The sequence below is a fragment of the Melozone crissalis genome, unplaced genomic scaffold (assembly GCF_028551555.1).
Source record: "Melozone crissalis strain CALT ecotype California unplaced genomic scaffold, PUWL_Pcris_2 ptg000012l_1, whole genome shotgun sequence".
Classification (NCBI taxonomy): Eukaryota; Metazoa; Chordata; class Aves; order Passeriformes; family Passerellidae; genus Melozone; species Melozone crissalis.
In genome coordinates this window covers 9,338,220-9,363,880 of record NW_026535790.1, presented here as the reverse complement: position 1 = coordinate 9,363,880, position 25,661 = coordinate 9,338,220, and the positions used below count along the sequence as shown (strand labels likewise).

Below are 25,661 nucleotides of genomic sequence, written 5' to 3'. Positions count from 1 at the left end.
GCTGCACATCCTGCTAGAGAATAAAATCCACTTCCTTCTGAACTTGTGGCACTCGTGCTCTTCAGCACTAACCAGCAGCAGTCAGTTGGTAACTCAGAGCACTGGGCAGAGCCCTCCCACCTCCTTAATGTTTAATTCTGCATTATTTAAAAAGAACTCAAGTATCACACTTACTACCCTCTATTCTCTGCTGCTTCGAGATGACAGAGAGATTTGTTGCAATAATACAAAATAATGTGTGAGCCACTGCTCCTTGAAGGGAAAGAAGACAGAGTGAGACAAGTGCATTTTTAAGAAAACAAGCTGAAACAGGCTTTGTGCATATTCCAACAATTGTTCTACCATCCTTATCATTTGTCAGTTCAAAGTAAAATATAATCCTTTGCTTAAATCAAGCATTAAAACTGATGTATTAGTTGGCTCAAACCCAAAGTGAACAGAAGCTCACCTTTAGCACTCTATCCACCTCCTGCTTGTTGAGATCCTCCCCACACTCCTGGCTCAGCTGGCTCTGGATGACATTCCTGCGCACTCGGTAGTTCTTCGAAAAGATTTCAAGCAAAACTTGGCGATGCTTTAAAAGAAAATGCACAATGAGTCCACAGAGAACAATTATTCCTGCTTTTCCATCAAAACTGCAGGTGCCTCAGTCTGTAAAAAACATTCCCTGAACTACATCAGAGGATTCTTGCTTCATAATCCTGAAACCATCCCATATGTTCCTGCTCTCCAGCAGTGCCTTATCCTCCAAGGGGTCCCTGCAGACCCCGTGGCCACTCCTGCTCCTGTTCTGTGACCTGGGGCACCCCAAAGGTACAAAAACACACTGAGGAAGGCATTGCAAGGCCTTCCTCTCCAATGCTTGCATGGGAGTGCACATCACTCCAGGCAAAGGCTGGCTAGTTCTTGCCTCTGTCCTATAGAAATGTGCTCAGTTCATGGAGCTGGGAATTGCACTGCCCACCCACAGGTCATCAGGCCCCTGCCTTTCACCTTGATTACTCTGTCAGAGTTGGAACTCAGCAGATGCTCACATATGCTGCAATCAGTTCATACTCTTAAATGTAAACAGATACAACAGATACACCTGGTAATCTCTGGTTAATGTTGCATTATCATCAAAAGGAAAAACACCTTGCACTGGATCCTGGTCTGAGGCCTGCACTGGAGAATCCTTTCTTCTCACAGGTTCAGAAACAGCCACTGAGATACTGACATGATTACCAACATGTTATGAGCTTCCTTTCAGCTAGAAACAGGTTGGTGTTGAAAATACCAATACAGAAAGAGGAAAACTATCTGCTGTACCAGTTCCAGAAACATGGATGCAAACAATGCCAAACACTCAATAAAAATATAGTGGGGGAACGTCATTTATTTTCTCTTTACCTGATCATAAGTGTCACCAGCTTCCCAAAGTGCATAGACCTTTAGTTCATCTGGTGAGGCAGCAGTCTGTGGAGGAAACTGAGAACAAGAGGCTGTTAAAAATAACCAGCTATTTAATGAGTTCTGCTTAATGATTCCAAGATACTGTATCCCTGGACACCCATTACTGAATCAAAACCCTGGCTGCCATGGAAAAATAACTGCTGAAAAACCCAATTGCTGTCCCACCCCACACTGGAAGGGGTGCCTTGGCTCTGGCTGCCCTGTGCCTGCTCAGCACCTTCTCACAGCCCCAGTGCCAGAGCAGAATCACGGTCTGTGTCACAGCTGTGACCCAGGGAATGGCACCCTGAGGCTTCTCAACGTGCCCAGGTCTGACTGATGGCTCTGCCCAGGGTGGGACACCCTGCACAGGGCACTGGTGCCACATCTGTCACACTCCAACCACAGCTGGGCTTTCAAGGGAACAGCTGAACACACTGGAATCCCATGAACTGTGCATGGGGACAGCTTCCCACTCTTCCCATGGTGGAGAGTTGACCACCATGTACCAGAACAATCCCAGGGCTTGGACCTTGATGGTATCCCATGGCAAGATATCTGCAGACTTTTCCTGTCAGCAGTTTTTGCTTCCAGACCATCCAGAGCAGCTGAGAGCACCAAGTGCACTGCAGGGTCCTTCTGGCAGTTTTTACCTTTACAGTGTCAGGTTTTACAGATTTACTCCATCCTGCACTTATCTGCTTCACCAACCCCAAATGAGCATTACTGACAAGCTGCTGCTGTATTGCCATCTCTGGTTTGGGGCAGACTACAGCACTCAGAAGACTGAGCACTGAGGGACACTGAACCAGCTATTGGCTCATTTCAGGCTCCAGAGGTGACAGTGGTTTTGCATGTTTTGTTTTCCCCCCATGTGCCAAGCTAGAGAAACACTTTCATTTTTTCTGAGGCAGAAGCCTCACACCCCTGCAGACAGGAAGGAGCACAACTGCCTCTCCCCCTAAAAAAATAAAACACCATCCATTTGCCTTAACATTTCCCCGTGGAGCAGTGACTAATGAGCACTGCTGGAATATGCCTTCACTCTGACATGTCTCTGCCTGTCACTAACGATTTATTCCTTGCTAACCACCCAGATGACCTAAATCAATCATCTGTGAAAAGCTAACAAGCCAGTCCCAATTGTTCCAGCATCCCTCAGTCCTGGCTGCTGCTACAAACCAAACCTTTCTTCCCAGCCTCCCTCACCAGCCAGAAGACTTGTGCATCACAGAGTGAAAGGATCAGCATTCCTTTCATGCTCTGCCTCTGATCTTATTGCAAAGGGGAAGGGTTTTGTCCAGTGGGAGCTGCCTAGTGGGATTAGCAGCTTTGACTTGCAGGTTAGTCCAAATGGCTGGGATATAACAAGGTTTTACACTTGGTTTAGAGCCAGGATTCAGGCTGACTAGGCTCACAGCACCTGACATAATTCTCCTCCCACAAGGACACTTGCTTTTGAGGAATAATCTCTCTTGTAGGTTTTCAGCAGAGATAAAATCACATACTCAGCTTCCTTCCACACACCACAGCAGGGGTGGCAAAGGGCAGCAGGGCACTGGGAGCACCCAGGCACAACCTGCTGGGCTCCACAAGTGAGCCAGCACAGCCTGGGGTGCAAACCCCTCCTGCCTCAGCCACAGCTGTGTTTATCCAGCCATTCTGGGAGGAAACGGCTCCAAACAAACACAATACTTGGGAAGAAAAACACACAGAATCTCCTCCTCCCAACCAGCCTCCCTCTGCAAACTGCTGCAAGCCAACACTCCCTGCCTGCTTGCTCCTGTCACACAGCCTGGGAGTGGGAAATGCCACCAGGGATTCCTCTGAGAGACACAGCACAGACAGTTCACTGCCTTGCCATCTGGTGTCCCTTTGCTGGTTTATGTCACCTTTATATCCCCAGCCCCACCTTGATACAGTTCTCTGCTACCTTAAAATCCTTTTAAAAATCTTTGCCCTGTGTCCCTTCCTGTTCTGAGCTCCTGGAGCAAGTGCAGGCTCTTGGGAGATGAACTCCACGCTGCCCCAGGTGCCAGGGCTGCCACGTTCAAGTGGAACCTCTCAGGGAGGAGCTCTGGGCTCTGGAAGTTCTCACTCAGCCCTGAGCCACTGCCAGGCAGCCTCAGTTAGAGCTACACCAGATGGAGGGGGCTGAGAGTGCCAGAAAAAACCTTATCATCTGGAGAAATCCTGAAGGTAAACTGCTGATCTCACCTCTGAGGGAGCCTGGCACTGGCACAGCCTGCAGGGCTCTCTGTGAGTGCAGGCTGCACTCCCCTCCCTCAGCCCAGCCAGGCAGGACACACACATTACACACAGTTACATCATTTCCTGAGGCCTCAAAAATATCCTCAGTATCCCTGGGCAGAACCTTGCCACTGCAGAGGCCATGGGAAGGGAGCTGTGGCAGCAGCAGCCACCCCCAGGCTGCAGGAAATGGGTGTGGGGGCCCAGGAGCCAGAGCCCTGCACAGACACCTCCATGGGGAGGGAGAGTGGCTCAGGCACCCAGTCCTGCCTGCCCAGGGCTCCTCTCCTCACCATCTCCCACGGCAGCACCAGCTCAGGATTTGCTCTTTCCTGACCTGTGCTTTTCCCCCACACCTGATGAGGGACAGCAAGCACAGCACCCTGCAGGCATCCCCACGGCCTCAGCTGCAGCTGAGTGGCCTCTCTGGCTCCCCACAAATGCTGTTTACCTCACACCCTGTTGGTGTGAGTTTATCTCACACCCTGGGTGCTGTTGGTCAGATCCTGCATTCCCCTGGTAAGGTCTCAATTGCCATTTTCAGCCACACATTTTCCATAATACGTAAGCAGTCAAGCCAAGAGTGTCTTCACCCACCAAAGAACATCATTTTCATTACCTCAGATCATTGATTTTTATCACCAAAGCACTTCCAATTACAGAAAACTAATGAGTAACTATGAAATCCCACACTGAGCAACCCTCCAGGCTTCCCTTGAGCTCAGGCCCTTGTTGGGTTCTGACAAAATTGTCCAGGGGAACAATCAAGAAACACCAAAGTGTCTGAGCCCATGCAAAGAGGAAACCCAGCCCCAGCACCTCTGCCATGTGCACAGAGCATCAGGGCAGTGATTTACATTGCTGCCAGCAGTTCAGGCTCACACACAAGAGCTGCAGCAAATTCTGAGTCAGCAGAACTAAAACTGGCAAGAGTCTCCTCGAGAGACATTCCAGGGACCACTTCTGCACCTCTGCAGGTCTCCTGTGACAGGGTTTTCCACACAGAAGTTGCTCCTGGCCACCTCTCTTCAGCAGATTTTATTTTGCTTTTTGAAAAGAGAAACGATCTCACTTTCACTTCTCGTGTGGATTTCTAAAATCCTCAAATTTCCAAAGCAAACAAGCCCCAGCCCCAAGGAGCAGAGCAGGGATGGCCTCAGTTGTTCACCCTCAGCATGGCAGAGGCACACATCACACCAGGTGCAGGGGAGAGCCTGGCCAGCACTGAGACAGCTCCAGGCAGGCACCACCCCAGACCTGGAGACTGCCAGGAGAGGAAGCAGCAAGCCCCACAGTTGGTGCTCTCCCTGTGACATTTCCAGGCTGTTGCCTGTTGCCAGGTGCCACAACATGTACTTTGCACACGACTGAACACGTTCCTGCTGCCCCCAGCAGCTCCCATGCTCCAGGCTCTCCCAGCCCTCCTTCTTCCTGCTCCTTTGAGCAGTTCACATGTTCCTTCTCCTCTCTCCCCAAAGGCAGCTGCTCCCAAGCTCCTTCTGCTTGTAACCCAATCAGCAGTGCCAGATGTCTTGTAAAATTAATTTCCTTTTAGGCTCTTTCCCATGATGCCAGACTCCCTTTGCTCTCCTCAGCAATGCAGAGTCTGCCAGCCCTGCTCTGTCTCACGCAATCACCCACATTGTTTCCATGCAGACAAAGACACAGACACCTCTGCACAGCCCAGAGGAAACAGAGAGGCCAAGGGAACCTGCTGCACACAGGCTCTGTCGCTTCCCAGAGGCTCTGCTGGGTGTGCCCTGCTGCTCCCAGGCAGTCAATGTCACCTTTCCCCTCCCAGCTGGGTCCCTGTCCCCGAGGGAAGGAGCTTGTGCAATTCCAGGAGAGTTGATGGGAATCTGGGACTGCCCACGTTAACAGGAGCAAGCTGGGACAGCAAATCACACCCAACACCTTGGATGAGGAAATGGAGTCCCAAGGACAACAGGGCAGAGTGCAGAGCCTGCCAGAAGCAGGACCCCAGACAGAATTCCAGCAGCTCCAACACATCCAAGCACATCTGTCCTTCTGGTCCATCAGCACAGGACACAAATATTTCACATCTCACATGTTTAACTGCCCCCCTGCCCCAATCCCTCTCCCAAAGCACACCAAGGGATAACCATACTTACAGGCACCAAAATCTGTTTGCAGCCAGTGTCCAACACCATGTCTTGTAACATTTTGTCTGAAATGCCACTGAACAAGGTATGTCCTGGAGGCAGGCTGGCTAAGTGGAGGTTAAATAACCGTTTAAGCTCACTCAGGGTGAGCACAAACTGTTTCTTAAACGTGGAGGACACAAAGGCCTTCAGTTCCTGTGCGACCCTGTCGATGCAGCCCCCGGGCAGGTGGCCATTGACAGGGTCCAGGGGGCCCTGGGCTGGGTGCAGGCCGTTCACCAGGCCATTGTTCAGCCCCTCATGGGCTGAGGTGTCCATGGGCTCCTCCAGGCTCACAGGCTCCTCCTTGATGCGGATGTTGGCAACGTCCGGCCTGGCCGAGCTCTCGTTGGATTTCATCTCTGCCTTCTGCCTCTGGAGCTCCTTCTCCAGCTGCCCAAAGTTCTGCTTGACTTTTGCTTTAGCCATGTTGACCCTTTGCTCCCCAGAAACCAGCAAGGGATGAGCTGGTAAGAAACAAAAGGTACCATAAATCTCAGCAGGGATCATAGTGAAATGAAACCAGGAAACATCTTATGAAATCTAAGGCATAAACTCAGTCTGTTGATTAGATTTTACATTTTGAGGGATTTTGCTGTATTTTTGAGGGCAGTGTGTGTTTTTCTAAAGCCAAATGTTTGGGGAAGGGTGTTCCAGTCAAGGAATCCAAAGCAAAGTGTGTTTGTTCAATCACCAGGGCTTTTTCCACATTTCAGGAAACCAGGATACAAACTGCTTACACATCTCTGCTTGTGACCCAAACACTTCTTTGTCCAACAACTCTTCTTTTTGTCTTTTAGATTCCCTAGTGGCTGGTGGGGGCTGGTGCAGCCCCTGCCAGAGGCAGCACCAGAGGCTCAGACCCTGTGCTTAGTGTTAGCACCCAGTAATGGGGTGAAAGGGACAGGAAGGAGCTCTCTCCCATGGAATCCTGCCCTTCCTCCCCTCTCCACACCCAGCCATCCAAAGGGGAAAGGAAGGGCTGTGTTGGCAGCAGAGGAGCCCATTCCCTGCCAAAGCAAGGAGTGCAGTGTCTGAGGCAAAGGCATGCCCAGCACACATGCTGTTACCTTCTCTGCTGTCAGGCTCACTAATCCTCTCCAATAACCCAGCACCTAATCCTTCTGAGCAGATCAGACACAGGGCATTGAAATGGATTCATATGCTCCTTTGTCAGTTCTGCTCACACTCCTCAATTGCTCCAGTGTCTGGCACCAGGCCAAATGTCCAGTTAAAACTCTGGAATCTCAAGTTTTCACAATCTTTTAGGATTTTGGAGCAGCTACTTTAATACTCTCACTGGCAAACATAGTGGAGGAGGAAGTCAAAAGCAGACAGCTTCACACCTCCTTAGAGCCTCCTGCCATTACATTCTCCAGTAATTGCTTGGCCCTCAACCACACCAGAGAGCCTCCTGCAAATCAGGGAAGTAAAAAATCACCTCACTCACATTAAGCTGCATTAACATTAAATTGAGAGGTGAGGATTATTTGTGCACTGGCTCTGTCCTCCCTTCAGGAGCTGGTTACACCCCACAAGCTGCCTTAAATGAGCCAGTGGGTAAGAGAACCAGCTGATTTTACAGTGTCAAACAGTGAGTCCCCAGGGCCACAGACTCCTCCTGGCTCTGCTACAAGGATGCCACAGATGTCACCCCAACCTCAGTGACATTAGTACAGACCAAGATCTGTCTTAAATATTCCAGAGGAAAATAGTAAGAAAGGAAATACATTCAACAAAACCAGTCTCCACCACACTCAAAATCAGAGAGGAACTCCAAAAGATCACTCAGGAATATGGATGGGCAGATGAATACATGCAAGTGCTTCAGCAAGATCCAAGCACAATTCCATTTACCTGATTGTGCCTCTTGTTTCTTTGGTGTCAAGTGTTCCTTTAAGAGATTATAGACCTTTTCTAATCTGAAAGACAAAGACACAATATTCCAGGAGAGTTTCAGTTGTTATGTCTGCATGCAGCCATGCCAGCTTTAGCCATTAGCTGGAACATTCCACCTCTCCAGGAAGCAGGAATGACTTGAGGGATGCAGTAACACCTCCCACCACACCACTGAGCACTGTGAGGGAGAGACTTGGAGGCACTACAGATCACATTATCTATCAGTGTCTACAGAACCCTTGTACTAAACAGTTCTTTGCTTTTAGCTTTTTCCCCAAAATACAGTAAAATATTTACTTGGCCTGAATGCCCATCCACAGCATCTGTTGCCTCTGAACTATATCTGGATGCTTCTTAACAAAATCTTCATCGTAAGGGAGCATGAACTCCCAACCTTTGTTTATTCTTGCCACAGACATGTGCTCTAGGAAGTCTTTCACATCTTCTGGGCAAAGCTAAAAGAAAAAGCAAAAGCATAAATAGCATGGAAGTCAGTTTAGCCAGGACAGTGCAGCAGTGAGCATTGTGCATGGGGCAGGAGAGCTGGGCTGATCTGGTGTGCATGGAGCAGCTCCCTGGGCACACACCCAGCTCAGTCAGAGATGCTCATCCTGCTCTGCAGCACAACACTTTCACACACTGTTAAAAGCCCAGGACTTCAGAGAGCCGTGGTGATTAATCACCCCCGAGTCAAATAGCTCATGGCATGTTTTGCAAAGAAAAGGGAGTTTCCAAACTGAGATGAAAAGGCTCTATGGGGAAGAGAAGCATATTCTACAATGTTAATCTTATTTTAGAGCTGCAGGCCAGACATGCTGCACCTCCACATGCCCAGCTTTTATGCAGCACTGGTTCTTACATTCCAAAAATAGATGGTCCATGCATAAACTGACTCGTGTTTCATCATTTTAGTGCATTTAAAGAATTTGGGGTTTGTCCTTTTGACTTAATGTTTCTCATTCATTTGCTACTTTTAAGAGAATGTTCAGGTGCCTGAGTTGCTTTAAAGTTTTTACTCAATATTGTAACTGGCAAATGCCAACAGAAGAGTTGCTCTTAAGACACCCAAAGCAGAGCAGCCTCTGTGGGCTGTGTGAGCACCTTCAGTCAGCTCAATTCAAACTGTGCCCAGCTTTCCACTGAAGCACAGCAGAGGACAGGATGCACTGCAGTCCAGGACAGGATGCATTCCAGTCTCTCAGCTACAAGGCCAGTCTGGAGTTGTGGAAACTCGTGGGAGCTGCTCAGAATGTTTTTCTCTAGAAAGAGTCTTATCTGTACCTGTTCCAGATGGGGAGCAGAGCAGGCACTGTGAGAGGGAAGGCTCACAGCAGCACCCACTACCTACACCCACACAATGCCCAGCAACATTTGGCCAGCTTATCACCACCTTTGGGTTTGGGAAGAAAAGGAATCCACTCACTTTTGTAACTGCTGCTACTTCCTTTCTCACCACCCAGCGGTCCTGTGTGAACTTCCACATCTAGAAGGGAACAAAAGAGGAAAACCTAACAACTGCATGTAGCAGTAGCTTCACTGAAGTTGTAGCAATGACCCTGTTCAACGATGTTACCACAAAAATAGAACCCCCCATCCCTTCAAGAATGCAGAAGTAAGTGATTCTCAGCCAGAGGAAAAACATCTTCTGGCTCCTTCTGTCCTCCAAGGGCCATGAACACAGGCCCAAAAGTTTTGAGAGTCCATGGTGTGCCTTGGCAAACCTATGACTATAAAAGCGACAAGGAATCTCTTGAACTCAAACTCCATTCAGTTTGAAAACAAAAAAAAACCCAAAAAACCAAACAAAAAAAACCCCCAAACAAACAAAAAACAAACAAACAAAAAAAACCAAAAAAAACCCCAAAAACAAAAGCACTGCAGTGATGCTGGGACCCCAGAAGTCACTTTTCACACACCTCATCATCAGCCTAGAGACACTCTCCATGCACTCTTACACAGGGGCCTGTGCAGGCTGATGGCTGCTGCCCTTCAGCAGCACAGAGCCCCTCCAAAGTGCCTGCTCCCTTCTTGCACCCCCATCACAGTCACAGTCATGCCAAGATGTCCTGTCACTCACATACTTGTCCCAGGTAGGGCACAGCCAGGTGCTCTGCACAGCAGGCTGACAAGACTTGGGCAGAACACTGAACATGACCTTTCATTTCTTCCTGTCTCCATTAAATAAGCTACAGGCTCTTTTAGTCTGTGTGTATTAATAATGTTGTTAAGAATCCAAAATCTCATTACTGACAAATTCTTCCTGGCCTACAACATCATCCATGCCTCCTTCTCTCTGCCCACAAACACACAAACCCAATCCACTCACTTGAGGGCACAGGGCATTTGTTTTAAAGCACAAGAAGTCCATAAATGTTTTTTAAACTTATTAATTACTTTGCACAAATACAGGGAGATAAAGTTCACTTTTTAAGCTAGAACACATTTTCTCCACAGATCCTATTCAGCATTAAGTGCTATTTCTGAGTCTTAAAACCACACATTTCTCTTTGTCTGAAAGCCAGAAATATTGATCCTTTCTATTTTCTAACATTTGAACTTTTTCCTTCTTGTAGTATTAATCAGCAAATTATTTGCCTTTAAGATCAACACAGATCCATTTCTCATGGAAAGTATATTTGACATAATCCAAATGAAAATAATGTATCTTTTCATCTTAAATATTAAAACAGTATCCTTTACTTAACTGAGCACAATAATTCTGGTCCCTGAACTTTACACAAGACGTGTCACCTAATCTGCTGTGTCCTGAACACTTATGTCACTGGGTCACACCTGAATCCAGGTCTCCATCTGGCAGTGTCTTGGGCAGACATCAAGAGACAAGGAAAAGTCAGCTTCAATCACCATCAGTTTGATCTTACAGTAGTGCTGTAATACCCTTAAAGTCTCTTGCAGAGCATTCTCCTGTTCAGAGCTAGACCTCATGAACAAACTCTGCAGAAACACTCAGGTCTAAGTGAAACAAATGAGAGCTGTGCACTCAGAGCTGCTCTGGTGCTCTGGTGGGGCGGAAGCCATAAACTGATTATGAACTTAGGAACCACTTAGGACCTTAATTCTTTCCATGGTTAGTGAAAATAAACACAATGCAGAGGTTGTTCCTTTTTGCTGTGGTTATGTGTGTGTTTACAAGACCCATATTCATTTCAACTTCCAAGTGCAGCTACTGCTCACAAAAGGTGCCTGGGAACAAAGTCCTTTCACTGACTAGCAGCCCTAGGGAATAAAGTCCTTTTTAAAGATCAACAGTGCATGCTCAGGGAGCACAAGGCTTACCCACACTGCCCTCCTGAGCCCTCAGTCCTGAGCCCTTGGAAATAGAGCTGGAGAAACAAGCACTTCATTATCCAGTCCTGGCTGTTCTGCAAGCCCCACACTGAATGGTGGGGGCAATGTGATAGTGCTCGGCAGCATGTGCTAGAAAGGATGAATGCTGCTAATGACAGATGATCTGAACCTGCCAGGCAGACACAAAGTGAGCCTACACCAACATTCCCACAGCAGACTTGTAACAACACCTTCAGGATTAAAGCACAAACAACTTCCTTGGAGGAAACACCTCCCTGCAGAACAGCAGAAGAGTTTTGCAATGCTGTGGCCTCCCAGGCAAGCTTCACCTGTGTTTTCATTAAAAGCAACTTTTATACTTACAACAAAATCTCTCCCTCTACAGAGCACTTCTGCAGGAACTCCACTATGGGGACTAGAAGTATCTTTTGGGTAGAGAACATCACTGTTAATTAAAAAGGAAGAGAAATTAGTTACTAGGTACTCCAGAAAAATGGCATTAATGAAGACTAACATAACAAACATGCCCTCCCTGTTCTGCAGTTAAATTACACCTTTATGCAAAGCGTGGTTTTCATTAAAGGCATTAACATTGGTGTAATTACACCACTGCAATTACACTAATGCAGAAAGGCTTAGACCAGCAAAGCACAGCCTTGTGGCAAGCAGGTGTGTGCAACACAGCTACAAGCTCTGCTTTGTTCTTGCAAAGCCTACCCTCCCTTGGATCCATGTAAACAAGACCAGAATGATCCTAAGAAGTGCTTAGGCTAACTTGGTATGCAGCCTGGAAGGCAGCATTTAGCCAAATGCTGATGTACAGGCAAGACAGTTTTATTTCCTTCCCAGCAATCAAGGGTTTAACAGAACAATATTACAAAATGCCATACTTGAATCAACAGCCCCGAGAGCAGCATTACTCTGTGTCTGTGTCCTTGTCTGCTTGCAGGGCCAGCTGATGTTACCAGGCTCTCCAAAGCCCCACAGCAACTCAGGTTCATAATCTTGATCCTACCCAGGCCAAAGAAATGGGTCCCCACTCTGTTCAAAGCTCTGATGTGTGCTGCTCTGTGCTCAAACACCCCATCCACTACAGATCCTCACATCCTCCTCAGACTAGCAGCAAAGAATCAGCTCTAACCTAAGAACAATCTGAATGCTAACATACTGTCTTTTAAGCTGCTCCCAGCTTCCTCCTGTACCAGCTGGAGGGACAGCAGGGCTGCTGTAAAAGCTGGTCACATTGCTAATACAGGCCTGCACCACAATAGCTGAAACATCCTGCTGGCATACTTGGACTGGCAGCTGATGCCATTCATCTTAACACAGCTATTCCAGAGACTGTAAATCTCTGCATGCAGGGCTCCACCCAGGTAAAAAAAAAAAAAAAATCATACTGCATTTTAGATTTCAGTTCCCAATAGGATGCTCTATCCTAATAAACAGGATGATACAGACTCCAATTCATGTGGTACACTCAGTACCACCATGCTTGATTTACTGAGGGTAGTTTTCAGCTGACAAGAGCAGCAACAGGACTGCACAGAGATCCCTACAGGACTGAATTTTGCTAAGAAATACTATAGCTGACATTGGTTTAATTTTCTGTGTTTCTATTTGATGCTAACCTCTGGAAGAACTCAGAACAGCTCTCTCACAAAAGAACATGAGTGCAGAAATCAGAAACTTGTCACAACTCTGATGCAAACACAGATTACACCACTGCTCAGCCACAATCCCACTTGGGGACCGGTACTAAGGCATTATCCTTTCACATTATCCTTTCACAGCAACCCTTTGGATACGGAACAGCTGCACTGAGACGCTGACAACGAGAAACCAAAGGTTCCAACCGCGAGTTGGGAGCGTGGGTGGGGGACACAAAGCCTGGGGGCCCGGAGGGGTGCCGGGGCAGAACCGGGCCGGTCCCGGGGCGATGCCAGTGCGGACCCGGAGGAATCCCGGGGGGATGCCGGGGCGATGCTGGGGCAGAACCGGGGCGGGATCCCGGCGCGATGCCGGGACAAAGGCGGGCCGGGCCGTACCTCTTCACCACCCAGTTTCCCTGGACCAGCAGCGCCACCTGCTGCACGCAGCGCAGCACGGCCGTGGGGTCGGTGCCCGAGCCCAGCAGACCCAGCAGGTTGGCGAACGGCATCACCTTCACTGCAAGGCAAACACAGAGTCACCAACAGCACCCACGCAGCCAGGAACGGGGATGCAGCGTGTGCACGCGAAAAGATTTATCTTGGGGAAAGAAGTAAAGCCTTAGTTTTACCCCCTGTGCTGTAGGCATCATATATTGTTCAAGCAGCTGCTAGTGTTAAAGCAGAGTTGACTGGCTCACAAATTAAGATATTAATAAAACAATAATTTTAAAAAATCCCAACCTATATCTTTGGCAATATCTGTAAGCAGAGATACCTGACAAGGCAGGCCACTCCTGAGGCAAAATCCTCAGGATTTGCTCTCATCAGACAGTAATCCTAAAGAGACATTAAAATTCCTAGGTGACACTCATGAAGTGTGTATCATTGAAAACTCCCCAGAAAATGCCGAAGTGCAGGCTGTACATGCTCAGACCCCCACATTCCAGGAGATACTTGCTGAATGTGTATCCAGAAAGCTATTTTAAATTAGAAATTTTTCTAAGAGTAAATTGATGGCAAGTGTATGAACAGTCAGATCAGCTGTCTCTGCTCTTTTTAGGGGAAGGCTTAGGACTTACATTCTTCAGAGAATCAGAGAGCCAGACAGTCTGTCTGATGGGGTGACAGAACTGGTAATACTGGGGAAAGCACCTTATCTGAGGCAACTACAAGTCACAAAGTGAAGTGCAAATGTGTTACAAAAGCTACAAACCATTCTTCATCAGGATCTTGATCTGATCAGCAAGAGGTAAAGTCCTCAGCTGGGCCATAGAAAGCACATTGCTTGGAGCCATTGGTTTCTCACTGCAGATAAACAGATTTGCAGCCCATGAAAAGGAGAATCCAGCCAATGTGGACTTTGAACACTATGTACAAACACTTACTTCTCTTCCTCTACGCTTGGAGGCATCAGCATCATTAAATATTCACTAGAAGAAAAGGAAACACATTCTTTAAAATGCTTGTCTTGAGACTTACCAGGTTTAAGTACAATAATTTCTCACTTAGAGTAAACCTGCTTGTGTGAATCTACAAAACAAACATCAGCCTGAAAAGAGCTCTCCCTTCCACTCCCACCTCCTCAGAACTAGTAAAAGTTACTGACATTCATCTGCCCAAAGTGAGAGTATGAAGTAAGTGTGAGTCAGAATTTCAGCTCTTTTGTACAGCAGAGGTGTCCAAACAGAGGATCTGCACAAGGAAATGTATTAAACACAGCTGCTCTGACAGCCATCAGCAGGGTCATGTGAAACCCCACAGACAGAATCAGCCCAGCAAAAAGCAAAATTTCTGTCCCACCCATACAATTACCAGTGTCTGTGAGAAAGAATCAGATCCAAAAGGCTTCAGAAGAGCTATCACTGATTTACTGATTTACAAGAAAAACATGCCAACACCATTACCAGGATCAGACTCTGCCACTTCACTATTATTTGGGCCATGGCTGTCCCAGGTGACAGGGAAGCACTGACTGCATTATGGAAGGCTCCTGTAGAGCTGCAGTCACCAAGAAACAGACACAAACACCTTTCAAGCAGTTTCAGTTGTCCCCACAAATCACAAAGGGAAGTTTTATAAGATTTGATAACAATGGGAGTTATTGGCTTTGGAGAATTAATTTATATTATCCAGAAGAAGCTTTTGTTTTAATTTTCCTTTGCAGTATTCACAGTCCAAATAATGTAGGGCTGTGATAACATACAAGAAACTACAACCCTGAGTAAAAACAAGAGGTTTTAATCTCAAGGGTATAGGGAAACAAAGAAAGCAACCTCACTAAGATGAAAGCTAGTTTGTTTCTGTGTTTTTTAAAACAATTTAACTTTTGTCACGAACAGGATTTTCAAAGAGCAGATTTTTAAAGAATATACCTGCTCATTACTCTGAAAACAATCCCAACTAATTAATGCCATTTCTGTAGGAAACCACCAAACTATTACCTGGGAGATTTAATTAATTCTGTGTTTTCAGCAAGGCCATGACCTTGGCTAAATAAATACTGGCGCTCATGCTCAGAACGGCTATCCTGGAAACAGGGAAAAAACAAGAGTCATTATCACACACTGAAAATACACAGAATGCCAGAGAGCTGATTTCTCATTCCAAACTATGACCACCCTGTCATCATTCCACCACTCAAGTGTTCCACCTCACTACCTGATGTTCTGCTTTCACTTCCTTGTATGATGCTCATGTGATGTGGGAACATTTCACTTGCTGTGCCTTTGAAACCTCCTGACAGACATGCCCAAGTCAGCCAAACAGGATTTCTCACACCTGACTGAATGGGTTTCCCAAGTCTTTCACAAAGTCCAGTTTATAATCCAAGACCCAAGTGATTCTTACATTCAGACACCCCCTTTATATTTGTCCAGCTCTCAGTTTTGAAGTGTGTAGACTCCAAATCATTATCCAGCAGGAGATACAGAGCCCTTCAGGGTCTGTTCCAGCCTGCAGAGCTCCTCTTCATTCTTTTGATGATTCCTTGATTCCCATGGGCCCAGATTTAAAACAGTTCTGGACTTGGCTGAGCCTTCAGGCCCAGGCAGCCTCCTCAGAGCCAGCACACACCTACCTTCAAGCCATAATAATGCAGGTGAACCCAGTGCTCTTCCGCCTGTCTCTTCTGCAGGAACTCGTAGGACTGAACACGTCGCTGTCGAGCTTGTTCGGTCTCAGGGCGGGAGAATCGGACCTAGGAGATTTGGGCATCATTCAAAACAGCCCTAAAACCCTTGGAAAAAACCCAAAACCCATCTGCCATACTGATTTGGTGTATCAGTACCAAGCTAAGGGCCCCAGCTCCAGTGAATCACCCCTTGCTCTCAGTGCCATCTTTATGCCTGTGCAACAAGGGTGAGCCCACCTGGCCTCCCCCACCCCATCCCAGGTGAGTAGGACCAGCTGAGGTTTGCTGTCCTTTAATTTCATTCTGAACTGACAAACTTTCTTGTGAACTGTTGCCTGAACCAGCATAAAAAGGAAAATGTGGACATACAGTAATTTGCTTAACATCATCTTCAGCTTCATCCTGGGATGAATCACCACCTGCCAGAAAACACAAAAGTGAACACACCAATGCAGTGCAAGAGCCAAGGCAGTCTGGGGGCCCATGCAGGGAGAAAGCACACTGAGAACTCCACAGGCATGGGTTCAATCCCAGCCTGCCAAACTGTGCCATGTATGACAGCACCACACTGCTCCTGTGATAGGATATCCTGCTGCCATGGCCTTCCCAGTGGCAGTGGGGACACTGTCCCCACCACCACCCTTTGTCAGTCCCCAGCACCTCCCATCCCTCTGCCAATCCCTCACACTGTGCCCATAAAAGCATTCAGGTAAAAAACCCAAAATCAGTGAAACAATCTAAGAAATGGGATAATAATGACTGTGTTGTTAGAATAAACACCTTCAGAACAGAATGACTCTTACCAGCCAAATTATAGAGAACTTGTATCTCACCTCCCCTCAGAAAACACAATTGTGGAGAATTTACCTTCATTAGCAGCTTCTCTTTCTCGGTGTTTTGCATCAGCCTTGTCCAAGTAGGTGAAGCTTGGCCTCAGCTGAAGAATTCCATGTAGTGGAGTCAAGTGAAGTTCACCTGAAAAAGAGAATTAATATTGGTTAAAATTGATTTTTTCCACTGCACAAGGACACAACTTTTCATTATCTCCCTGTCTCTGTAAAGCCGCAGCTTCAATTGAGCATAAATATTTAATACAGCAAAAAGTAAAAAAGGATTGAAGTGAAAAATTTATCCAGTGCCCAGGATTTCAAGGGAATATGAAAGATCAAGACTTGTTTCTGTAATTTTGCCTTTTGTGTTGAAACCAGATCTTGTAGAGAGCCACATTCTGGCACAGGCCTGATCCATAGTCCAGAAGACCCCTAGTAAAATAGTAATCACTGAAAATAATCTACATATTGTCATCTCAAATGACCACCAGACCAAAACTCTGTGATGGCCTGGGCAGTCAAGAGAGGGACAAAAAGTGCAGAACGGGAAAATGAGACAGACATAATTAGATTAAGAAAGCAATATGAATAATAATAATGATAATTTCATGCTACAAGTGTGTATTATTTCAGGCCACCATCTTGTTAAGATTCTGGAGGCATCTACAAACCCAGGGTGTTTTTACATGATATTTACAATTTTGCTAGACCTACTCAAGGACTCTTGGGACATTGATAAAGGAAAATTTTCCTTTCTTTAAAGACCAGTCAATTAAAACTGAGGCAAAAAGAAAAGTCAAATAGGTCTTATCTTAACACTGAAATGAATATATTCCCCTGATGGGAGGGTTAAGCAAAAGAAACTTACCTTTTTTATAAACAGCAGCTGCATAGCGGGAAACATTACTGGCAGCTTGGGAAGAGCAGAAAGTTTGCTTGTCCATCAGCTTCCTGCAGGCAGAGGAGGGCAGTGAGATGGCATTCCACAGGCAATGTGGCCTGTAGGTGCCAAAAGTCTGAAAGCACCAATTCCCAAAATGGACTCTCAACAACCACACCAGACAAATATCCATCACTTCTATCCGCAAATCTGAATTCACGATGCACCCCAAAAATGTAGGTTACTCTCAGGAATGCTTGCTACAGAACAGTGTACAAAGCAGCCACTGGTGGACACACAGATGTCTGTGCTCAGCCCAGACAGGAAAGGCAAAGAGGACACCTACGAGGAATAGGTGCTGGTTTCATCTGTACAGGTGCCATCCACGTTGAGAGCGATCTGCTCTCCCTTGCTGCGACAATAGTTCGGATTCAAAGTATCGATGGCCATTTCCAGTTCAACCTAAAGAATACCAGGGAAAGACAGTTAATTAACATGGCACAACCCCAAACAGATCAATTCAAATCCAACCCCACACTTTCTAACATTTTCACAGGTTTACAGCAAATTTAAGTACATAAGCAGCATCATTCAAATCCACAGGGCCAATCTCACACAGAGCTGGACAGCAGGTAGATGGGTTTGGGACAGTGAGGTCATTTTAACAACAAGCTGGAGACACAAAAACTCCCATGTACACAAGTGGGATCAGAAAAAGCAGAGTTCTTTAGGCAGCCCTGAAATACACATTCACTTTGCTGGATTCCTTCCATGACACTATCAGTCTAATTTACTTATCAGTACAGATCAGGTGTACAAGCAACTTCATTCAAGCCTCCCCATCACCAAGGAACCATTCAGAATCCCTCACAAGATGGATCTCCTTCTAGTCTGGTACCAAGAATACAACTCTGTCCTCTTCAGAGGCAAAGGCCTCCATTCTGCTAATTTGAGACTGCAGCCCTCAGCACTGACTTCAGCTACTCCTGATTTTCACTTGTCAGAGCACTGTAAAAAGCTCCAAACCTTTAGTTATAAGAAGAACTATTCCCCCCCACTTCAACCTTAAATTTCAGACCAATGTCCAAAAATAAGCAACCTCCTGCCTAATTCTATTTATATACTATGACAATACAGGGCATATTCTTCTTCAGGGTGTGTCAAAGCCCTTATAAATTTGTGTATCACAGCTACCATCTTATTTTTTCTTTCCCTTCATGTTATTCATAAACTGAACTAGTTTCAAGTCCCTGGATGAGACAGCATATTTACAAAGGTTTGTACAAGGCTTACAGTGCAAATGTTTGCTGAATTAAATAAAAGACTTCATGAACAAAACACGCATTCTAACTCCAAAGTTCACCAAAGCACTTCCCTTAACCATTTCCCAGAACCAAATTCAAGTAACACAGACATTTACAGCTGCAGTTTAAAAATAAGAATATTATTTACAATATTATTGTAAAATAATAGCCAGAATTCTGGGACACATTTGCAAGCAAGTGCAATGATTGTGGCTTTGGCTATACTTTACCTGTACTGCCCCAGTGATTTCAAAAGGACTCCTGATGATTCACTGCCAGGCAAGAGAGAAATCAAGACTTGCACTGACACTGAAACAGAGGATGGCTCCAAGGCCCAATCCTTCTTCAACCCTTCTCTGAATACTGCACAGACCTTTTCATTCAAGCTCTTTTCACACAAGCATCCACAGTCTGAATTACCATTAGTAACTATGTTTCCCTGAGTGATTCTGTTTTCTGTTAAAATAGTGGCTTTCTCACCATGATTTATAAACTTTTATTCTAAACTCTACCTTATAGACACAGCAAAAGAGTCTTCATAGCTTGAAGCAGAGAGATCTGGTCCTGCAAGTAGCTGCATGGTTAGAACAGCTCAACAGCATAATGTGCTTTTCCTAAGTACATTCTGCACATCATAAACAAACTTTTACAGACTGGGCTCAAATGATGACCAACCTTTTGCTGCTTTGGTTTTATCTTCGCTGACAAATGTGTAACATCATCGTAGGTCATGGAAGCTGGGCGAATGGGATACTGCAAAACAGATCATTTCATGCACCCCTCTTCTCTTAAAGATCAAAGAATTTCACAGAAATCAACTCAATTTCCCCTGTCCCCTCACATGCAGATCCACTTGCCAGATCTCAGAGACAAGACACCCAGAAAAAACATTAATTGACTGATTTGTGAGTCATCAGGGGATTTGGGAATGTGACCTAGAAAGTCTGTTGTTTTCCTCCCAGCCCTCTGCTTTTGTCCCTTCACAGCCTCCTTCCTGCCCCTCACACACCACAATAACCTGTAACACATAAGTCCAGCAGAAAAAGAAAACCTTATCCCTCAGCATTAACTCTCTGTGGAGTTAATAGAAGTAAAATATCTGTGGGTATACAAGTAAATGTTAGTTTAGAAAGTACAGGCCACATGTTGCTGATAAGGAGAGCAGAGCCAGGTTTAGCCACATGGGAATGCTGAGAGGACAGTGTGGATCCCAGTGAGATCTCCCATCCTGCCAAAGCTGCCAGGTCTGCACACCCACAGACCCCACCACAACCAGCCTGACTCCTGCCTCCAAAATGACACCCAAACAGGTTCTCTATATCCCAGACATTGGCAGACTAAAGCATTAAGTTATGCTCTTTGCATTTATTTTAAACAAACTATCACTGCATGAAAGTTAACAGAAATACCTGAAACAGATAGAGCTTCTCCAGTAGACTTCTGGCCAGGAACACGTCAATCTAAAAAGCAAAACAAATAACTTTCATCAGATGCCAGCTGCAATAAAAGTAGAACCCTTAGAGCTCAAATACTGACATTAGCTTTTCATTATGAACTCTAACATAAAAGAGATTCGTGACTCTCCTGTCAGAAGTTTCCTCTCTGCTGAATTTGACATGAAATTCTACATTTGGCCTTTTTAAAAACCAAACCTAAAATCCCACTACAAAGAGGCAGCAGACAGTGGCTCGAGCTGTTTTTCCTCTCTAAGGAAACTTGGCAAACAAATGTGAAAGAGGAATTTTTTATCCTCCAAGGATATGAAGCAAATCTGTTATGACAATTATAGAAAGAGGAGGAAGTTCTCAGTTTGGCAGCATGACTGAAAGGTAAGTTCCTTACTGGGATTTTATAAAATCTTTCTAAATTAGACAAGAGACATCCACATCCTCAAGCTGGTTCAATACTTGCACTTGGCCATCAGAACTGAAAATGCACAGATGTTTCATGAATAAGACATATGGAAGCTGCCATTTCAGATACACTCCTGACAATTGCCACTCATTTTCTTGTGGCTTTTCGCCTTCTACGGATTTGCCCTTCCTTGTGCTTCTGGTGTGTAAATTCACATATCAAGTGACAAGACACTGTGGCTACTTCTTGGGACACAGCAGTCCTTTAAAGAAGTCCAGACTCAGAACTCAACTCCTTACTTCAGCAGAAGACATGAACACTGTAGATTCATGTTTAACATCAAAGTCATTCCAATTTTTTCAGCTCCCAGACACATGCAATGGAGTTCACTGGAAGCACACAATGGTAGAAGCAAATTCCCCACCTTCTCTTCTGCCACGGACAGATTACAAAGGGTGAAAAACCTGAGCTGCATCTGCCAACATGGACAAGATATTCTGACAAAACAGATACCATGGTCCACACAACATAATTCTTTGTACAGACCCAGCCACTGGTTATAAGACAATCACTGATGTTGATGACACATTGTTTCAGCAGTGTAAGAATACTGGGAACTGTAGTAATAAAAATAATAACAAATTCTCATGTACAATCACTGTTACCACAATGCACTTTTACCTCTTGTATAATTGGATCATCTTCTTCATTTGCCATGCTAGGATAAAACAAAGCTTTTTCTTGGCTTATTCCTTGGCACAACCTGAAAGAAAAGAGGAATGTCATATGAATCATTTCATCTGTGTCACATACCACATGCAGCCCAGAGTATTGTTCAAGTTAACTTGGTTCCTTTCAGTGATAATCTGTTTATTCTCTATTTTGAAGGAATGTATGTGTTTGCATGAACAGGTCCCTGATACTCAACAACAGGTAAACTGCTCTAACTTCTGTGAAAGCTGCAGTTACTAAGAAAGCCCTGAACTAGAGCCCTAAGGAGGGAAAGTCAGCCTTTTGCACTTGCATAAAGTGTATCTTTTTTACACTGTGTAACAGTAACACACAGGTAGCAGCTGTTTTCCAGCCACAGCTGGCCCTGCAGGGTCCCTGTCTCAGATATTCCAGTCGGGGAATGCCCTGACTTTGATTTCATCTCCCTGACAAGCTGCAGCCTTGTCTCCTGACCTGCCACTCTTCAGACTGCACTGCTAAATGAGAGCTCCAGAACACACTGCTCAGCCTTCCCTGGAGTCCTCCAAAACCAGCAGAACAGATTTTTCTTCATAACTACACCAACTCCAATGAAAATAAGACTGATATTAACTGAGGACTGGATATCTGGAACAAAAGTTCATTATATTCAATCCAGTGCTGGAGTCAGTGCTGTGCCTGGTTCAGACCTCTGAATAAAAAATGATCTCTCAGCTAAATCAACAATAGTTTTTCCCTGCTGAAATCAAACAAAAGGATTTACAAATTATTCAGGATGTCACTGCAACAATGTTATGTGAATCAGCCAGTACTGGTCAAGATAGGCATAACAAAATAAGACCTCTCACAAACTGACCAAGGAAAGTTTTAGCAACAAAGATGATCAGGCAAAGAAACAAGATCTGTGTTCAAGAACTCTCCCTTATTGTCCTCACTCCTTGAGGACAGCTTACTTCTTTCTGGATCTCCTATGGAGGAAGAGGAGGAGAAACAAGCAGTATCCAGCATCAGCTGGGAAAGAAGGAACCCAGCATCCATTTTACATCTGGAAAAATGGCATTTTTTTCAAATACTCAAGCCACCATACAATTTAGGCAGCTCAGTATACTTCAGCTGACATACAGGCTTCTCAAATATCACACTAATGTACACAGAGGTATCTAAGAAACCTTTCAGAGAGGCTAGACATTCTGGATACAAGTGTTATTAATATCCATTCAGGCTTACAGTGTTTCTGCCATTCCACCTAGAAATATAATTCCCTGTTTTTCAGCTACAGAATCTCTGCTACCAAAAAAATGCCCCTCCCAGTACTGAGCTGGCATTCTCCATTTCTTTGTGCACCAGCATGTCCCAGGGTCCTTGCATCATACATTTGTATTTGAAAATTTATGCCTCAGTATTTCAGATTCCTATCTGAAGTTATTTTGTAGAAACGCAGAACACCTTCACAGCAAAAAGCCAGTACCTTAACCACAGGCTGGGCTGTGAGCAAAACCCTGATTATGTGATATCTGACTGATACCAGTGTTTTCTGTGATCAGGCATCCAGTTCCTCCCAGAAACACACACTGATATGTTTTGAAGAAATGAGGTTTGTCAGTTCCATTTCTGCCTTCCCTGCTCAAGTCCCTGGGTGTCCCCACACCTGAGAGCTCTGCAGACATGGAACAACTGCAGTCTGCACCCAGCACAGAGCTGATGGTGGGAGGATGCCCAAGGTGTGTGAGGACATGTGGAAACACCCAAAGGTGGGACACCTGGGTCCAAACCCTCCTTCCTCACACCCCTGAGAGATCCAGGAAACACCCTTCCCTTCCTGACAGCCTGCATGCCAAACATCTGCTAGGCTCCTTCTCCCTCTTCTGAGAAAGTTATTGCACTTTTGAGAAGAGAAATCAAGATTCCCTGGGCTAAGAAGGGACAGAGAAACAGCCTGAAGGATCTGGTCTCTGGCCCCACACTGAACACTGCCTGTGCAATCATACACAAAATCTCTTTGTGAATCCACCTGTCACCACTCAGGGGAAATGCTGTATTACAGAAACTACATTTTTCTCTTAGTCCTGTAAAGACAAAGCATGACTACAGATCCTTTTACTGGAAAGTGAGACTGACACATCTATAAATAGGAAGCAGTGTGTCCCAGCACAACTTATAATACTCATGCAACTGGAAGAAATCCTCTGAATCAGAAGGAAGGCATGCAGACACAATCCTATGTCTGATATATGCATACATAGTGCTAATTTCCACACTTCTCATATACATATATTTATGATACCACAGGAGTTACAGAATGGAATCAAACATTAAGAGACAGCAAATATGGTCAGCAGGTTCAAACTTCTTTTGGTACAACCTTTTTGTTTTAAGGACTTTCCTTTAAGGTGCAAATCAAAGTATAATGTGAATTATCAGCTCACAGGAGGGCAAGAGATATAAATCTTCTCATTTCTCCTGCAAAGTGACCAATGCAAGGACCAATCCATGAAACTGCTCATTAGCTGCCCATAACACCATCAACGTAGAACCAATGAAGAAAAATGTTGTGGTTAAAGAACTGTAAAAATCAGTGATGAAGCAACTGAATTCTGCATCTCACTCTGAGCTGAGAAAGGCATTTGAGTATTATAGATTTAATTTTATTTTACTGCCAAAATATCTGCAAGAAGGTAAATTGCAAATTTGCACATCATTTGACACACAGACTTTTAGTCAGGCCTGTAAGAAATGCTCCAGTATTTCATTTTTACCTAAATTTGTCAGTAATAATGGACCCCAAAGTGCTAACACTGAAACCTGAAATATTCTTCATATAATCATGCAATGTGAAAGAAAGGCCAAGAATTCCTGCTGGATCAGTGCCTGAAAGTATAAATGCTGAAACGGCAGCATGGAAAAAGTGCCATTTCCTGAATCACTACCACCACTACCTCTGGCACCCGGGGCTCAGAGAAGAAGGGGCTCAGAGAAGAAGGGGCTCAGAGCAGCCCGGTAGCTCAGGGTGGCCCACACAGTAAAATGGAACCTGCCACAAGAAGCTAAAGCACCTTCCATACATTTATGGCAATTAGCATTTTGACCCAATTACTTGCTTCATTTTCTCCTCGCCTGCAAGCAGCTTTGCACAGTCATCCTCTGGCAGTGAAGCCAAGAGGGCTCCTCTGCAGCAGGACCTCTCTCTGGAGGTGATGTCACCGCAGCACACCTTTAGGGTTTTACCAGGTTACGCATCAAGCACGAACCTTTCTTCACCACCTTACCCCGTGTGCGGCACAGGCCGTGCCAGGCCGTGCTGCCAGGGCAGGGTCACTGTGTGACACCACCGGGGCAGGTTGCCGTGCCCGTCCCGTGCTCCCCGCGGGCAGCGCTCCCGCCGGACGCGGCTCCCCGCCCCTGGCGCCCGCCCTGCCCTGACCCAGCAGCGCTGGGCTGGGGGAAAGGCCCCGGAGAGGCCACAGCGAGCCGCCCGAGCCGCCCCGACCGCGGGGACGAGGCGAATCCCCCCGGGCGGGACGGCTGGGCTGGGCTGCGGCCCCGCAGAGCCGGTGCCACGCAGGGGCAGCCGCTGCACTCCGGGGCGGGTGCGCCGAGTTCTCCCCGGGGGGAAGGCGCGGGGTTGCGGGCCCCGGTGGCACCAGCGGGGCCGCCGCTCACAGCCCCCGGAGGAGCGGCCGGCACCCCCGGGGCTGCTGCGGGAGCCGAGGGGCCGCGGCTGCGGCCGGACCCGGCCCGGCCTCCACGCACCCCGGCCCGTGCCGGGTCCTGTCAGGGCGCTGCGGCCCCGCGCCCCCGCTGCCCCCGCCGTGCCAAGTCCTCGCAGTCTCGGCTCCGCCGTCCCCCCGGGACGGGCAGAGCCCACCCTAGCCCAGGCCGCGCTCCTCCCCCGCCACCGCCCGCAGGGTCCCTTGCGCCGGGGCGCCCCGGGAGGCGCAAAAACGGCGCAGCCCGGCGTACCTGTGTGCGGGCCGGGAGGGCGGCGGCGGCGCCGCTACCCCGCTCCCCGTGTCGGTGGCGGCGGGGCAGCGGTCAGGCAGCCGCCATGTTGGTGGCCCCCGGGCCGGCACGTGGGGACGCGGCGCCTCCTCCTACCCACAATGCTCTCCCGGCCGCCGCCGCCGCCGCTAGGGGGCGATGGCGCCGGCCCGCGGCGCAAAAAAACATTGCTGGCAGCGGTGGGATTCGAACCCACGCCCCCGAAGAGACTGGAGCCTTAATCCAGCGCCTTAGACCGCTCGGCCACGCTACC

General features: G+C 46.7%; 1 protein-coding gene and 1 non-coding gene across 2 annotated transcripts in view; both read right to left on the bottom strand.

The window, feature by feature from the left end:
- The window catches only part of POLR3E (RNA polymerase III subunit E), a 28,025-nt gene extending 2,561 nt beyond the window's left edge, over positions 1 to 25,464 (bottom strand). Inside the window, exons 1-20 of the mRNA XM_054271001.1 lie at positions 25,370 to 25,464; positions 21,380 to 21,461; positions 20,254 to 20,304; positions 19,520 to 19,597; positions 17,887 to 18,002; positions 17,529 to 17,611; positions 16,698 to 16,805; positions 16,200 to 16,249; positions 15,777 to 15,896; positions 15,142 to 15,227; positions 14,086 to 14,130; positions 13,914 to 14,005; positions 13,097 to 13,217; positions 11,415 to 11,496; positions 9,166 to 9,225; positions 8,040 to 8,197; positions 7,701 to 7,765; positions 5,814 to 6,310; positions 1,390 to 1,467; positions 449 to 574 (exon numbers count right to left, since the gene is read on the bottom strand). Of these exons, the coding sequence (XP_054126976.1) occupies positions 449 to 574; positions 1,390 to 1,467; positions 5,814 to 6,310; positions 7,701 to 7,765; positions 8,040 to 8,197; positions 9,166 to 9,225; positions 11,415 to 11,496; positions 13,097 to 13,217; positions 13,914 to 14,005; positions 14,086 to 14,130; positions 15,142 to 15,227; positions 15,777 to 15,896; positions 16,200 to 16,249; positions 16,698 to 16,805; positions 17,529 to 17,611; positions 17,887 to 18,002; positions 19,520 to 19,597; positions 20,254 to 20,304; positions 21,380 to 21,415 (2,052 nt within the window). The 5' untranslated portion in view covers positions 21,416 to 21,461; positions 25,370 to 25,464. The remainder of the gene's footprint in view (positions 1 to 448; positions 575 to 1,389; positions 1,468 to 5,813; positions 6,311 to 7,700; positions 7,766 to 8,039; positions 8,198 to 9,165; positions 9,226 to 11,414; positions 11,497 to 13,096; positions 13,218 to 13,913; positions 14,006 to 14,085; positions 14,131 to 15,141; positions 15,228 to 15,776; positions 15,897 to 16,199; positions 16,250 to 16,697; positions 16,806 to 17,528; positions 17,612 to 17,886; positions 18,003 to 19,519; positions 19,598 to 20,253; positions 20,305 to 21,379; positions 21,462 to 25,369) is intronic.
- A 115-nt stretch (positions 25,465 to 25,579) lies between these two features.
- Positions 25,580 to 25,661, bottom strand: TRNAL-AAG (transfer RNA leucine (anticodon AAG)). The gene has a single exon. It is a non-coding gene; the product is annotated as a tRNA-Leu (tRNA).